This window comes from Lipotes vexillifer, unplaced genomic scaffold (assembly GCF_000442215.2).
Source record: "Lipotes vexillifer unplaced genomic scaffold, Lipotes_vexillifer_v1.1 scaffold258, whole genome shotgun sequence".
Lineage (NCBI taxonomy): Eukaryota > Metazoa > Chordata > Mammalia > Artiodactyla > Lipotidae > Lipotes > Lipotes vexillifer.
The window spans coordinates 931,161-947,622 of NW_006793735.1; the positions used below are offsets into that span (position 1 = coordinate 931,161).

At 38.4% G+C, this 16,462-nt stretch overlaps 1 protein-coding gene across 2 annotated transcripts in view; it reads right to left on the minus strand.

Annotated features, from left to right (window-relative positions):
- Positions 1 to 11,993: 11,993 nt before the first annotated feature.
- NDUFB5 (NADH:ubiquinone oxidoreductase subunit B5) overlaps positions 11,994 to 16,462 on the minus strand; it is a 14,939-nt gene continuing 10,470 nt past the window's right edge. Inside the window, exons 5-6 of one of the 2 annotated variants that reach the window (XM_007466688.1) lie at positions 16,003 to 16,109; positions 11,994 to 12,182 (exon numbers count right to left, since the gene is read on the minus strand). In XM_007466688.1, coding sequence (XP_007466750.1) covers positions 12,062 to 12,182; positions 16,003 to 16,109 — 228 coding nt within the window. In that variant the 3' untranslated portion in view covers positions 11,994 to 12,061. The remainder of the gene's footprint in view (positions 12,183 to 16,002; positions 16,110 to 16,462) is intronic. The other variant, XM_007466689.1, reaches the window with a different exon arrangement.

Consider the following 16,462-nt stretch of genomic DNA (forward strand, 5'->3'; position numbering starts at 1 on the left):
TTTTTTTTTTTTTTTTTTTCTCGCTACGCGGGCCTCTCACTGTTGTGGCCTTTCCCCCTGTGGAGCACAGGCTCCGGATGCGCAGGCTCAGCAGCCATGGCTCACGGGCCCAGCCGCTCCGCGGCATGTGGGATCTTCCCGGACGGGGGCACGAACCCGTGTCCCCTGCATCGGCAGGCGGACTCTCAACCACTGCGCCACCAGGGAAGCCCTATGGTAATTCTTACTCCACGGTTCAGGGAGCCAATGTGGAGATTCTAGAGTTTGCTAAGGTCATGTATTCCAGTAATACTTTCAGGAACTGGAGTACCAGCCACAGGATGAGCTCGGGGTCCCACCCGGCCTACCGTGAGGTGAAGTAGGTCAGAACTCCATATATCATCTGCTCTCCATAAGCCTCCACTCCAGCAGATGGCAACGGCATTCCAGCAAGTTATAGTTTCAATCATAGCCAAATTCCAATAGTCTTTGAAAAGTTTGGATATTTCCCATTCTCCAGGGCACTGTTACTAGGGAAGCAGCTTCAGGGAAGGCCAGGAGGAAGGTTCAGAATGTGCATATTTGATAATACTATAGCATCTTTCCTAAGGAACCCAGCCTCCACTCCAATCAAGGAGCTCTGGGAGTGCCAACTAACTCCTCCTATCTAGCAGGTGTCTTGACTGAGGTCTCTAAACGTGCAGTTGGGGAGGGTGGGATATGATATCTTAGTGGAAGATCCACTGCTTACACTCCTGGGAACCCCACGGTAAAATGTAGCCAGAGTTGTCTGTGGATTAGCCATTCCCTAAGATCTGTCAATCACGTTTGAACTGCTGCTTCATATCAAAACCATGCTGGTTTTACTCCTGGTAGTGAATTACTACCACCTGGGGAATCCACCCCAGACTCCTCCAGCCCCACAGGGATCAGAAAACCCACTTCATGGGCAACTCCTGTGAGCAGCATTCAGAGCCCGTTGGAAAATTAGTAAATTACTAATTGCAAGGGACACGGGTTCGAGCCCTGGTCTGGGAAGATCCCACATGCTGCGGAGCAACTAAGCTCGTGAGCCACAACTCCTGAGCCTGCACTCTAGAGTCCGTGAGCCACAACTACTGAGTCTGCGTGCCACAAGTACTGAAGCCCACACGCCTAGAGCCCATGCTCCACAGAAAGAGAAGCCACCGCAATGAGAAGCCCTCGCGCCACAACAAAGAGTAGCCCCCACTCGCCGCAACTAGAGAAAGCCCACACACAGCAACAAAGACCCAATGCAGCCAAAAATAAATAAAATAAAATAAAATAAATAAATTTATAAAATTAAAAAGAATAGATTCTGGGCCCTGTTGGAGACATTTGATACATCTAATTCAGCATTTCTATCACTTGAGTCCCTTCCTCTATGCTATGCCAAGGAATTTCCAGTCCTTTGTCACCATTTAGCATGAGCCAGCATTTGGTGCAGGTTTGGGCTGGGCAACCAAAGTTTGCATTAGGACCGTGCCCACGCTAATACATTCTATACAGAATGTCTGCTGAGTAAATCCATATCGATCGATTTGGACTGATTCAAATTCATGTTTTCCCCTCCTTGGTCAAGCATCCTCAAAAGCCATTCCCACAGATATTAGCCCCATTTTTGTAGAATTTGTTGATTCCTGTGACATCCTGGAATATAACTACTGAACTCTTCCACTTTGATTCTACAGTTTACTCTTGGAGACCATGTTGGGTTATCAGGGAAAATGGTTATCAGTAGAAAATACTAAAGCGTTGGACAATGAGAAAAATGTTAACTTGCTCCTGAAAGGGAGTACGGCTTTTTTAGAAGAAAGGGAAAAAGAAAGAAGGAAAGAGAGGGAAGGAAGGAATGAAGGAAGAAAGAGAGGGAAGGAAGGAAAACAGAAGAAAGAGGGAAGGAACCTAGATTGCTCTATTTCAATTATGGGAATCCTTACTCTTTCCTCACTTGTGCAATTACTTGGACATTAAAGTAAGGAAGACAGCATTTTCAGCAGTAGAATTTGATTTTCAGGGATCTCTTTCTACAGCTGCAAGCAGGAAGTAATGATTTTATCACAGTCACATAAATATTTTGAGATTCATCCTATTCCTTGAAGACTTTAAAATTTTGAACATGTCCTTTCCTTGCATCAAATTATCCAATTATCCATCTTTTAAAACAGAGCCCTGACATTTCCCACTGCCCAGGGGCTAGGACAGCCACCTTTCCCAGAACTTTATGGCTCTGGAGACACAGTCCCACACAGTACAAGTGTTCACCTGATTGATCTATTTCACCACTGAGTACTACAGCCTGCTATATTCTGTCTTGAAATCTGAATGGAAATCTAACTGCCTTCTACCCAGTTCTGAACTGAAAAGCAATTCCAAATACCCACCTTGTATCCCCCAGCATTTATTGCTTGCAACACATTCTCTGAGTGAAAAAGTTGGAGTTCTTCCGTCATAAGCAATAGAAACTATCTCTGACCAACATAAAGGAATAAGAAGGGGTGTTTTGGAAAAGTACTGGTTGACTCCCGGTACTGAAGAATAGGCTGAACTATCAGAAACCAAAGCTCCAAGGTCACAGTAGCAGCCACTCCTGCACCTTCTTTCCAAATGCTGCCACCAGTTAATGAAACAATAATTTCATTCCATCCATATGTGTCTCTACTCAAGGTCTAGATTTCTAGGAGAAAGTCTGAATATGCCAATGCCTGTGATTGGAAGGGGGCATTCTGCAAATAAGGGATGCTGATCAGAACAAAATTCAATAAATAAATACTGTACCGATCTTGCAGAATTGTTACAAGGATGTGAAATGTTTGTAAAGCATTTAACAGAGTTCCTGGAACATGCTAACTATTCTTATTATTTCTATCATTATCCACAAACCTGTTACCTTCCTTCCTCTTCGGTGAGTGACTGCACGTTACTGTCGGGAACTGCTTTCCTCCATACATATAGCTAACCAAATTGCTCTCTCAGTATTCATTGATCACTTCATGAACACTCGTGCTTTTATACTTTTGCTCATGATGAACCCCAGTTAGAATATTCTCCCTCATTCATTTGATGTTTCTAAATCCTATTTGCCCCACATTTTTCAGAAAGTCTACCACATACACTTACTGCTTATGTTACTCATTAGATAATAATTGTATTTTAGAAAATCTTTTATTTATCCACTCTGTCTCCCTGACTAGATTTCAGGTCACTTGAGGGCAGAGACCATCATAATACAGCTTTGCATTCCCTGATCTAAGCTGTGCTTTTACATATAGAAGTTGCTCAAAAAAAAATGTTTTTGATTTTCAATATCCATCCCACCTTCTCTCTTAGAAAAAGAAATTGGGAGACATAATGTATAGCACGGAGAACTCTACTCAATACTTTGTAATGACTTACATGGGAAAAGAATCTAAAAAAGAGTGGATTGGGAATTCCCTGGTGGTCCAGTGGTTAGGACTCCATGCTTTCAGTGCTGAGGGCTGGGGTTTGATCCCTGGTCGGGGAACTAAGATACCACAAGCTGCACTGTGTGGCCAAAAAAATAACAATAAAATAAAATAAAGTAAATAAAAATAAATAAAAATTTTAAAATAAAATAAAAAAGAGTGGATATACATATATGTATAACTGATTCACTTTACTGTACACCTGAAACTAACACAACATTGTAAATCAACTATACTCCAATAAAAATTTTTAAAAAAAGAAAATGAAGTTGGGTAATGTTCTCAGGTAAAAAACTAAATTTTCCAACTTTGCATCTAGGTGCATCTAGTACATTTTAGAAATTAAGATGTAAGAAGAAAGTGTTATGCCCTTCTGATGTCATTCTGATCTGGATGTAATGCCTGGAGCTCCAGCAGCCATCTTGGACCTTAAGTGAGGATGGAATCCAGGTTTGGTAGAGAATAAAGATGGGAAGTTACTGGGTCCCTGATGTTTCTTAGAGCTGCATACTAGTCAGCCCTGGGCTATCTACTTCTGAATGGTCTTCATAAAAGAAAAATAAATTTGTATCTGTTTAAGTCACCATTTTTGAAAGAGGTAGTGGGAAATGCTCTGTTACAAGTAGCTGAATACAATTTCTAAGTGATACAACTACATTAGAAAATTAGAAATACAGACCAATTTTTAAAAAATTCTTGTTACTTAGTACTAAGAAATTAAGTTTGCTTTATTTTTAACACTCTTATGTGAAAATCTCTTAAAAGCTTTTATGATCATGACTTGTGTAGTAGGCTGAATAATGGCCCCCCAAAGATATTTGCATCCTAATTCCTGGAACCTGTGAATATTATCTCATGTGGCAAAAAAAGATCTGTGTGTGGCATATGTGATTAAATTAAGTATCTTGAGAATTATCCTAGATTTTCTGGGTGGGCTCTAAATGTAATCACAAATGTCCTTATAAAAGAGAGGCAGAATGAGATTTGACACACACAGAAAAGGAAATGGCAATGTGATCACACAGGTAGAGGTTGGAGTGATGTGACCACAAGCCAAAGGATGCTGGCAGCCACAAGAAGCTGGAAGAAGCAAGAATGGATTCTCTCCTGGAGCCTCCAGAAGGAGAACAGCCCTGCCCACACCTTGATTTCAGCTCAGTGATACTGATTTCAGACTTGGCTTCCAGAGCTACGAAAGAATAAATTTCTGCCATTTTAAGCCACCAAGTTTGTGTTGATTTGTTACAGCAGCCATAGGAAACTGATACAGCTTGAATTACTTTTCTGCTTCTCTTTTAATGAGGAACTATACTTTCTTCCACAAACCACCTGTTGTCTTCTTAACTCCTACCTCCCAACATCTCACTCCTGACATATTATAGATGCCCAAAATATATTTGGTAAATGTGTGAGACCACACATTTTCTTTTTGTCCACCTAAGATGCAGTATTCCACAACATACACATGATTAGCCATCAACTGCATGACACAGATTAACAACTAGCATACTGGGGGAGTGCACAAAATAAATTTAAAGAATAGACTGGTTTTGCAAGGATCAAGTGTCCAGAAAGTTTATCGCTGAAAAGAATGTGACACTGCAGGCAGTTTGAAGTGGGGCAAGGACTTTGGGCTTCCTCCTTACAGGCAGTGGAGAGTCACTGAAGGCTGTTGAGCAGGAAAGTGATGAACGTGAAGGTGACCTTTGAAGGAGATGAGGCTGGCGGCCCAGTGTAACATAGGCTGCAGGCGGATGGCTGCCAGCAAAAAGAACCCGCTGGGGTTATTGCAAAAATGCATGCAGCAAGCAACGACCAAGTCAGGGAGAAGCAGTGGAAATCACATTCCATGAGGGAACTTGTAAAGTGAAAATTGACAGGACGTTGATTTGGGAGCTAAAAGGCCAATGTTACTCTTAGCTATAGCTATCCAGCTCTACTCCCTAGTTACATAACCTGAGAGAATTAATTAACTGCTCCACACTTTGTTCTCTTCGTTTGTAAAATGGTAGGAAGATTAAAAAAAAAACAACTTTCTATGTAGGAAGAAAAAAATCTTGTAAGAATTGCACTTTCTCTCACTTTCTTCTCATTCTCATTGCCTCCTCTATTTTTGTGTGTGTGTGTGTTATGCTGGCTTCTCACTGTTGTGGCCTCTCCCATTGCGGAGCACAGGCTCCGGACGCGCAGGCTCAGCGGCCATGGCTCACGGGCCCAGCCGCTCCGCGGCATGTGGGATCTTCCCAGACCGGGGCACGAACCCGTGACCCCTACATCGGCAGGCGGACTCTCAACCACTGCGCCACCAGGGAAGCCCGCCTCCTCTATTTTTAAAAAAACTCAGATATCTCCTCACTTATATGTGGACTCTAAAATATGACACAAATGAACTTATTTATGAAACAGACACAGACATAGAGAACAGACTTGTGGTTGCCAAGGGGGTGTGGGAGTGGGGGAGGGATGGATTGGGAGTTTGGGATTAGCAGATGCAAACTATTATATATAAAGAGGATAAACAATGAGGTCCTACTGTATAGCACAGGGAACTGTATTCTGTATCCTGTGATAAACCATAATGGAAAAGAATATGAAAAAGAATGTACAACTTTGAATCACTTTGCTGTCCAGCAGAAATTAACACAACATTGTAAATCAGCTATACTTCACTACAATAATGTTTTTTAAAAACCTCAGATATCTCCTAAACTCTCTTGAAATGATGACACGACAAGAGACCACATGAAGAGAAAGCTCCAAAGTATACAAGGAAGTCAAATGTTCTAATGAAACTTCTGACAGATATATACGGTGTCATTCATCTAAATTGTGTTGTATTATTTCCAGTGTCACTTTGACAGCTCCATTAAATATAAGCGGTTTGTAAGAACAGTTTAAGTACATGAATAGTTCTCAGAAAAATTTGTCCTATGAAACTAACTAGAGAAGAAGAAGGTAAAGGACAATTAAAGGAAAAGGTGGAGGAGGAGGAAGATAGAAGTACGTAGACTGGGTGACTGAAACAACGAAAATTTATTTTCTCACGACTCTGGAGTCCAGAAGTCCAAAATCCAGGTGTCAGCAGGTTTGGTTTCTTCTGAGGCCTCTTTCCTTGGCTTGTAGATGGCTATCTTTCCCCCTGTGTCTTCACATGCTCTTCCCTCTTTAAATATCCTTGTTCTAATCTCCTGTTAAAAGACCAGTCATACTGGATTAGGGCCCACCTAAAGATCTCATTTTAACTTAATTACCTCTTTAAAGATCCTATTTCCAAATAAAGTCAGAGTTTGAGATGCTGGGGGTTGGGATTTCGACATATGAATTTTTTGTGCGGGGCACAATTCCGCCCATCACACACACACACGTATATAGATGTATATATACACACATATCTGAACCTAATTACTGTATATGTAGAGAGATACATATAGACTCATATATATGTGTGCATATCTATTCATACACACATACATATGTGAATATATGTGTATATGTATACACACATACATACACACATACATAGAAATGATATTTTTTCTGAACGATTTGAGAGTAAGCCAGAGACGTCATATCACATACACCACCTTTACCCCTAAATATTTCTCTCTTCTACCCCTAAATATGTCCACTTCCTAAAAATAGGGATATTCTCTTTATAACTGCAGAGTGTTATCAACTTCTTACATGCACTCTGAAATAATGCTTTTATCTAATCCACCTTCCATACTCTAACTTGGTCAGTTGATCTAACAAGGTCCTTTATAACATACTCCCCCCCACCTTTATAACATACCTCCCCCTTCCAGTACAGTGGAAGGTATTGCATTTAGTTGTATGTCGTTTGTCCTCTTTTTATATGGAAGATTTTCACAGCCTTTCTTTGTCATTCATAACATTCACATTCTTAATAAACAGTCCAGCTTTTTAAAAAATGGAATGTTTACATCTTGTGTTTGTGTGTCTGATGTTTCCTTGTGATTGGATTGAATTAGACTGACTTTGGCATACTGCACAGGCTGTGTTCTTCTCAGGGTATATCCATGTGTCCCCTCATATGTAATGTTAAATTTTTTTTTTTTTTTTAGCTGTGTTGGTTCTTCGTTGCTGTGCGCAGGCTTTCTCTAGTTGCTGCAAGCGGGGGCTACTCTTCGTTGTGGTGCACGAGCTTTCCATTGTGGTGGCCTCTCTTGTTGTGGAGCACGGGCTCTAGGTACACAGGCTTCAGTAGTTGTGGCACACGGGCTCAGTAGTTGTGGCTTGCAGGCTTTAGTTGCTCCACAGCATGTGGAATCTTCCTGGACCAGGGCTTGAAACTGTGTCCCCTGCATTGGCAGGCAGATTCTTAACCACTGCGCCACCAGGGAACTCCCAATGTTAAATTATTGTGTGTGTGTGTGTGTGTGTGTGTGTGTGTGTGTGTGTGATGTTAACTTTGATCACCAGGTCAAAGTCTCACTTCTCCACTGTACAATTAATGTTTAGTGTACAGTTACTTTGTATCCTGCTATTTTCACTTAACACTAGAGAAGACTGGCAGAAACTGCTAGTTTTTCCTCAGTATGCTTCCTCCAAAATCTTTTAGCTGGACATATTTCTTGAGGCTGGGTATGGTCTTATGACTAAGTCCTGTCCAGTGGTATGGGAACACAAGTGAATGTGATTTCTAGTTCTATGTTTTAGATGGATAGAACATGCTTCCCTCTTCTATTTCCCTCTTCCCATTGGCTGGGATTTAGTCATGATAGCAGAAGCTAGGTTAGTCATCTTGAACCATGCAATGGAAGCAGCATGTGGAGAATGGCAGAGCAACAAGAGAGAAAGAGACTGGGATCCTGAGAATTCATGGAGGAAAGCTGCCATACCAGCTGAGACTTTTACAAAGATAAAGAAAGAAACTTCCATCTCATTTGTGATATATTTGGGGTTTCTGTAATAGTTTCTCTACCTCTGTCTTAAGTAACATAGGTATTTCCCCTCATTGCTACATAGTTTTCATAATTATTTTTAATGGCTACACAATATTCCATCAAGTGATATACTAGTAATTAAAAAACCACTCGCCTATTAAGTACATATTGCTTATGTTTTTTCATTATTGTATATGATGTTGTGATTAAGAGTTTAATGTATATATGGCTTTTTCATTTTTGTGGATTATTTCTTTAAGATAATTCCTTAGATATGTGATTATTAGGTTAAAAATAGAAGAGATCATGGCTCTAGGTAGGTTTTGTTCAAATGTCTTCCAAAAACAAACTCTCTGTGGTTAATTCTGATGTGCAATGCTGAATTACTATGCTTTTAGATAACTAATTAAATGTCATGATAAGTGATTTGAAAAACAAAAATGTGAATTATTAAGGTTAATTATAATTGATACATTAGAACATATTTATTTTCATACTTTCCAGTGTCAATGGTATTGCCATGTTAATGCAATATACAAAAAATGTCCAAAGTGGGGGTATGTACCTGCAAGATATACTGCATCACACCACGACCAAGTTATTGCCTTTTCAATTCTCCATTCGATTTCATAAAGGAAAGTCTCCATTTGGTAAAAATCTAGGTAGACTATAATCCATAGTCATACCTGTGATTGCCTTTTAATTATGGCAAAGGACTTGTTTTCCATTTATAGTCATAATATAACATTTTTTTTAAATTTAAGTTTAAAAAGGTCAAATTAAAGAAAATATTAAGTATATATCATATGTGGAAGTAAAAATAGAGACAGTTGAAATCGAGAAGGACTGCAATTTGGAAGTACTTACATAAGGAAAGATATTGAGCCCTAACAATCTCTGCTAACTCCTTATGATCTCCAGCAGAGTGTATTTGTTTTTACTGAGAACAGTATGGTTAATTTACATTGCAGAATTGTGTACCTTTGACTTTTTCATGATCTGGAAGTAGTTTTAAAAACATTGCCCATTGGCTGTAGTCTATCTATAATTCCATTACTCTTTAAAGTTAACAGGCCTGGAGCAGAGATAGTATAGGATACTTAGCAATTTTCTTGAAAAAGGAGTGCACCATCTCAATCTTTAGTTGACAGAGAGAACTTTATCACCTATTACTTAACCAGTGTAGTAGGCACTTTACATGCATCATCCCGGTGATCCTCACAATAGTACCGTGGGATGAAGAGCATAATCCCCATTTTAGAGATAGGGCTTAAAGCAGTGAAGTTTTCTCAATATGAGATAGAGAGAAGATTAAATATAAAGTTCCTAATATGTCTGGCACATGCAGCAGATACCAAATAGATAGTAGTCATTATTATTGTCATAGTGTTTGGCAAGCTCAGAATTTAGTCTGAAGTCTGCTCAGTTCAATCCCATGTCTTTATAGAACACCATGCTGGGTCCTATAGAATTACAGAAAAAGAAAAAAGATAATTTAAAGATAACTCAAAATTCATGTTAAATCCATGAATCATTAACTCAATAGATTTTTACTCAGTGCTTGCTATGTTCCAGATGCTATGAAATGAGTTTCCAATCATTCCACGTACCCTTAGTCTAGCTCGGGATGCCACAGGCTGCTACAGTGCCCTGTTCTTCCCCAGCACATGTGATCTGATTTAATGCCTATCATCTGTGCTGAGGAGTGTGCTCTGGGGGAAACATGTCCTGTGACGACCACTTGACCTCCGGTATGCATCTTAGTGCCCAGTAGAGTTTTATTAACGTTTCCCTCCAAGAAACACTTTCAAACTTTTTTTTAAAACCTCTCCATTATGTATATATGATCCCAGCTATGTTAAAAAAAAATTAAAGGAAATTTCTCAGATTTCTTTATGGCTGGTGGGATTTCCAGTATTTCTTGTAACACTTTCCATATATATATTTTTTAATAAATTTATTTTATTTTTGGCTGTGTCGGGTCTTCGTTACTGTGCGCAGACTTTCTCTAGTCGTGGAGAGTGGGGCTACTCTTCGTTGCGGTGCGTGGGCTTCTCATTGCGGTGGCTCTCTTGTTGTGAAGCACTGGCTCTATGCACAGGCTTCAGTAGTTGTGGCACGTGGGCTCACTAGTTGTGGCTCATGGGCTCTAGAGCACAGGCTCAGTAGTTGTGGCGCACGGGCTTAGTTGCTCCGTGGCATGTGGGATCTTCCCAGACCAGGGCTCGAACCCGTGTCCCCTGCATTGGCAGGCGGATTTTAACCACTGTATCAACAGGGAAGTCCCACACTTTCCATATTTTCTATGTTAAGTTTTTGTATATAATAATAGAAAGAAGAAAATAAAGTAAAACCTACTGGTGTTGAAAAATAACGTGTGAAGTCTAACAATATTGAATGCAAATGTACATAGGTGTAGCATCACTTAACAATGACCACTGACAAGACCTATCTGCTTCCATTCTCCTTCCCCTTCTCCTACAAAACCAAATGGTTCGTGCAAGCAGGGGTTCAGGGACAGCATGTCCTTCTCTCAAATACTTTGGCAGCATTATGAGGTGGTAATTGCATAGGGAATCCTCAAAACAAAATCTGGAAGCAGCTGGGCGAGGCAGCCCTCTTCTGGGGAAATAAGAAAATGCTTTCACCCCAAAGGATGTTGGCTGGATTGTAAAGGGCGTTTAGGGCCCTTAAGGCACAAGAGCATTCAAAAGGTATTTGCTGAGAATAATGAATTTTTGAAGCTAAAAGGTTATTTTGGAAGTTGAAGCATAAATGTTTATTTTTGTAAATATTGAGCATGTGTTTAAAATTTCTTAGCCTCAATTGCTCATCTGTAAAATTCAGAAAATGACCTCATAAGGTCATTTTAAAAATAATGTGAATAAATGCAGTTATTCAGCACAGTGCTCAGCAGAGAGTAAATGCTTAATAAATGACAGTCATTATTTTAACTTTTACTCATTTCATAATCTTTACAGTAATCATTTTACCTTGTGGAACTTCTCCAGTGTTTACAGAAAAAGGACTCTAAGGAATCTGAGATATTGCATCTAGGAAAAATGAACATGTGTGTGTATATACATTTTAAAAGAATGATTTATGGCTAAAAAACATGAAAACATTGAACTTTGAGATCTCTTCACTGAAAAATTGTTTATTAAGGTGTTAACGTTTTATATAATTGGTTCAATATTTATATAATTTAAAATTCTGAGCTGCCCTTGAATAATCCACATGTCTACAATACTCACATGTATATAAACTACATGTTTCCTGATATTTAACATAGACTTCTCTAACTTCCATTTATCAGACAAATAAAACATTAATCTTTCAAAGCTACACCTTTAGGAGTTCACAAATTCCTATTTCTTTGAGTTTTTTTTTTTCTATTTTACTTAAACGTTCTTAAAAGAGGAAGCTGAAAGCCCCAAAGCAAAAGCCTTAATCTGCCTTTCACAATATATATGTGTATCAAATCATCATGATGTACACTTTAAATACCTTACAACTTTGTGAATGACACCTCAATAAAGCTGGAAAAAAAAATGAAATCACACACACAAAAGCCTTAATCTGAACCAATGTTGAGAAATGGAGCAATGAATAGGATCTTTTATTCATCACACAGAAAAAATACAGAATATATCTAGTAATTTAGTTTTGCCTAAAGAGAATATACTTTGTATTTAGAGAAATAAAAGATTAGTTGTCAGGAGTTGCTTTTGGAGAATGATCAGTAAGTGTCTTATCAATGGTCAGATACTGATACCAGGGACCATCGCCTCTTGCACGCATTAAACTTCGTACTTCCAGCTCCTTTAACCTGTAACAAACAGAATGGTGATGTTGTGACTACAGCATTTACAATTATAAAGTTAATGAATTATCTCCATAAAGAACAACAACTTGAGAGTCTTGCTTTTATGTAAAATATAATGTCCCTCCACAGATCCATATGTATGCATATATCTGATATGTACCTATAAGCAAAATTTGGGACTTATTTTGGCTTTTATTATCTTGCTTATGTAGTTAGCCAATGAATATTGTTTTTAATCACCCAAGCGTCACTTGAATTGATAATCAATTCTCTCCTCCTGTCCCTGCTCTTTGTCTGGACAGATCACTTTCACTTGAATAGTGATAATGCATTTCCTGTCTTCTTGCCTTTTAAATGTTAGGAGAGTCATTTACAGAATGCCTACTATCATGACCACATACTGTGCCAAGTGCTAGAAATTAAAAGGGAACAAGCCTTCCTGGAGGAGCTCACATCCCCTGTCTATACTGGCTGCCGATCACCATTAGGACAGAAAACCTCTTGAGAGAAGAGACAGTATCTTATTCACCAGCCACCAGCATCACACTGAGCCTGGTCAACGTTGGACGATCAATATTTGTAAAGAAAAGAAAAGAGAAAAACCAGGATTAAGAACAACATTCTCTGACTCTAAGATCTACTTATTTGTCCTCATCCTTCTTCACAAATTGAATAATCTCTATTCTAGAAAGGATACTTTCCTTCTTCCACAGCCAAGCCTTTGCACAAAACTACCACGCATTCCTGGAATAATCCCTTCTCCATCAAGCCTTTTACTTTCCATTTTTATAGACTACATACTAACTTTTTATGACTGGAAATCTGTCACAGTTAAATTATTCACTTTATTAACCTTAACCAGTTTACCAACGCTATCTATGACAGATAATATACCTTTGTGATAGTGTATATAAGAGAATACATTTATCTTTTATTTTTTTAGGATTAAATATCATCCTTTTTCTTTTCTACTCTTTATAATATAATTATCTAAAGTGCAAGTAATTAAAATATTCATCACAGGGGACTGGTTAAATAAATTACTGTTCACCCATATAATGGACAACTTATGCACCTGTTAAAAAGAATGAGGGAAATCTATATATAGTAACATGGAAGGAGAGGACAGATATATCATTAGGTTGAAAAAGCAAGGTATAAAATGAGTTTGTGTGGCATCTTCCCATTTCATTAAAAAGCAGAGAAAATCATTTGTGCTATGTATATGTACACATGTACAGAGTATTAAAAATTCTGGAGGACCAAAAATAAATTATCTCTGGGGGAATCAATTATGTAAGACAGTTCCTTTCTATTTTATACCTTCCCTTTAAGCTTCAGTTTTCCAAATACCTAAACATATATTTTTAAAAATCTGTAGGTACTCCCCATTCCATTCTCACACTTGCATCTTTCTTTTAGGAGTAAAAGTTAGGGTCCTGTTTTAGCTTTTTAAAAATTATTTATTTATTTATTTATTTATTTAGGCTGCTCCAGGTCTTAGTTGCAGCACACGGGATCTTCATTGCTGCTTGTGAGATCTTTTTAGTCGCGGCACGCGTGCGGGATCTAGTTCCCCGACCTGGGACCGAACCCAGGCCCCCTGCATTGGTAACACGGAGTCTGACCCACTGGACCACCAGCGAAGTCCCCTGTTTTTGTTTTTATTTTTACTTTGTTTTGTTTTGAAATTGTTTGGGATTGTTATATGTCTAAGAAATTTTGTAATCTGATGTTTTATCAAAGGTATATGTCTGAAGTTCAAAAATGTCCAAAGCTAACTAAGTATGAGGCATAATGCTATTTCATGCTCTTAAATACTTAATGACAGTTCTATATGGTAACTACACATACATGTTATTACATATCTACAAACAAGCCAATCATATGTTCATTTAATCATTTAAATAGTTTTCAATATCATAGCAATTTTTGTAAACTACAAAATTAAAGCAGAATGAACAGAAAGCAGATCAATGGTAGCCTGGGGCCAAGACTAAGGGATGGGGATTGACTGAAGGGACAGGAAAGAGACTCACTAGGTGATCAAAATGACCTTGATAGTAGTGGTGGTTACAGTTATATATTTTGTCCAAACCCACTGAACTTAATGGGTACTTTTGATTGTATGTAAACCTCATTCCAAACACCAAAATAAATCTCAGAAAAGATCATATTTAAAAGTAGAAAAAGAAAATATAAGTGAACATTAAAAAATAATTTTGGGGCTTCCCTGGTGGTGCAGTGGTTGAGAGTCCGCCTGCCAATGCAGTGGACACGGGTTCGTGCCCCGGTCCGGGAACATCCCACATGCCGCTGAGCGGCTGGGCCCGTGAGCCGTGGCCCCTGAGCCTGCGCATCTGGAGCCTGTGCTCCGCAACGGGAGAGGCCACAGCAGTGAGAGGCCCGCGTACTGCGAAAAAAAAAAAAAATTTTTGGACTTGTGTATTTACTTATTTTATTATTATCAGAGACCTATATATGACACAAAATTCCAGAAGCTAAAGAAAAAGACTGATAAGCTTGACAATCATTAAATGAGTAAATATATTAAAAGCAATTAAAGCATCAGTACACAGTAAGTGTTCAAAAACATATTAGCTACTACTGCATTTTTGTTATCTGAAACATAAAAACTCTACACTGTCAGAAGACAAATGACAAGCTAGGAAAACATATCTGCAACAAAAACAAAAGGGGCTATTTTAATCAATGCACAAATTAATAGAAAATAGGCAATTTATGAAAAAGAAATATAAACAACCAATAGATATACGAAAAAATACTCAACTTTGCCAAAAAATACAAAATTGAAATGATGAGATAACACTTTTCAACTGTCTTATCAGCAAAAATGTTTAGGTTTGATAAATTCCTTTACTGGGAAAGGTATGGAGAAACAGAATTATCCTGTATTGGTGACAGAAAAGACCACTGGTATAACTTTTTAAAGAAGAGTTTGACAAAAGCTATCTAAAATTTAAAGCATAACATTTGGTTTATCAGTGCCACTGCTAGGAATTTATATTCCAGATACACTGAATAAATATGCAAAAATATATGAGGATATTCACCACAGCACAATGTATAATTATCAGAAAACTTGGAAAGAGCTTAAGTACCAACAATAGGTCCCCCACTGGTTAAAAAAATTAAGGCACATCCATCCAGTGCAGCCATTAAAAAGAATAGAGTATATGCTATTACCGAAAGATCAAGATACAGCTGGCCCTATCTATCTTCGGAGGGCCAACTGTTCTATGCCATTTTATATAGGGACTTGAACATCCTCAGACTGGTATCTACTGGAGGTCCTGGAACCAATCCTCCTCAGTTACCAAGGAATGACTGTATATTTACATGAAAGAAAGACAAGGTGCAGAACAGTGCTGATAACAGGATTCCATTTGTGTTAATATATTTTGTAAATGATATACAAAAAATATATTTTTAATGCATAAAATATAAGAGATCATTAAATAGTAGTCACCTCTAAGGATGACACTGGGTGTAAGAAGAAAGGAAATTGGGTCGGGGAGGGGAAGGAGAGGGCTACCTTGCACTTAAAAGAGTCAGGACATTTCAAAAAAGAATTCTTTTTAATCTGACAGATACTATCTCCTAATAGCCTTCTAGTCTCCAACTCATAATCTCCTCTCTAAACAGGCTAATTCTCTCTCCATCTTCACCCTTTTACACAGAGCATCCTACACTGTTGAAATAGTTTTATTAAATTTCTTCCTGTGGTTTGCAACTGTAGGAAAGGATTTTCTTCCCTGCACTCCAACCCCTGCCCTTTTTTTTTTTTTTTTTTTTTTTTTACCGTAATTCAGCTTTTTCAGCTTCAATTTGAAGGACAGCCATTGTTCTTTCATAATTCTTTTCAGGACTATCAAAGAAAGTTCGGGCAATCCATCTTGATATAGGATGCTACAAGAGAAAATGTGTTTAAAATTAGTGTCTGAAAAGTACTTTGCTCTTCCAGTTTACTATTCTCCTAAAATGACCATCTCAGGTAAATCAATAACACTTTTATATATCAACCACTTTATATATTTTTAAAATACTTTTAATTTGTTCGGTAGATACTACCTTTGTCCTCATTTATAGATGAGCAAATTTCACAAGGTTGTACAGTTACTAGGTTGCAGCATCTGCGCTCAGGCCAGGGCTGTCTGACTCTAAAACCTGTGCTCTTTCCTATTACACTACACTATGAGTATCTTAACTGGCAGATTTTGGAGCCAAAGCCGGGGTCTGGTGATCTCAAAATGGCACTCTTT